Genomic DNA, 678 nt, shown 5'->3' with positions numbered 1-678 from the left:
CCCCCACGTGCACGTCATCGGTGAGGACGCAGCCTGCATCGCCTACATCCGCCTCACGCAGTACATCGACGGCCAGGGCCGGCCCCGCACCAGCCAGTCCGAGGAGACGCGCGTGTGGCACCGCCGGGAGGGCAAGTGGCAGAACGTGCACTTCCACTGCTCGGGCGCGCCCGTGGCCCCGCTGCAGTGAGGTGAGCAGGGTGGAGGGGTGGGAAGGCCCATGGGACGTGGGCCGGTAGGGCGCTGCGCTGGGCCACGCTGGGTGTGTTGTGTGGAGGTGCTGAGGAGCGTGTCTGCTGTTTCAGAGCGGCCCTGGTCTCGCCGGACAGAGTCGGTGTCTGCAGCCCGGCCGCCTCGGCCTCGGCCTGCCTGTCGCATGTTTGTGTCGCCTGGTCCCCATCCCCCGGTGCCTGTGTCTGCAGAAAAACAAGACCAGATGTGATTTGTTTAAAAAAAAAAAAAAAAGATGAAGACAACGACAACCACACACACATACACACACACACAAAAAAAATTGACATCGGATGAAATGGAAGAAAACACCCTAAAAGGAAAAAGCTGTAAAAATCTGGCATTGGTGGGGCAGCCCCCCACCCAAGCTCCAAGTGTCTCTTGTGCTCCTGGCCGTGGGGACCCTCCGGGCGTGAACGTGTGCCGAACGGTGTTAGTCTGTAGGTA

At 60.6% G+C, this 678-nt stretch overlaps 1 protein-coding gene across 1 annotated transcript in view; it reads left to right on the top strand.

Annotated features, from left to right (window-relative positions):
• The window catches only part of Camk2b (calcium/calmodulin dependent protein kinase II beta), a 91899-nt gene extending 91221 nt beyond the window's left edge, over positions 1-678 (top strand). Inside the window, exons 23-24 of the mRNA XM_033765281.1 lie at positions 5-191; positions 306-678. Coding sequence (XP_033621172.1) covers positions 5-190 — 186 coding nt within the window. The 3' untranslated portion in view covers position 191; positions 306-678. The remainder of the gene's footprint in view (positions 1-4; positions 192-305) is intronic.

The sequence above is a fragment of the Fukomys damarensis genome, unplaced genomic scaffold, assembly GCF_012274545.1.
Source record: "Fukomys damarensis isolate Sample0158 unplaced genomic scaffold, DMR_v1.0_HiC HiC_scaffold_17, whole genome shotgun sequence".
NCBI classification, from domain to species: Eukaryota; Metazoa; Chordata; class Mammalia; order Rodentia; family Bathyergidae; genus Fukomys; species Fukomys damarensis.
The sequence above is the reverse complement of the archived record's forward strand: the minus strand, read 5'-3'. Positions and strand labels throughout refer to the sequence as shown.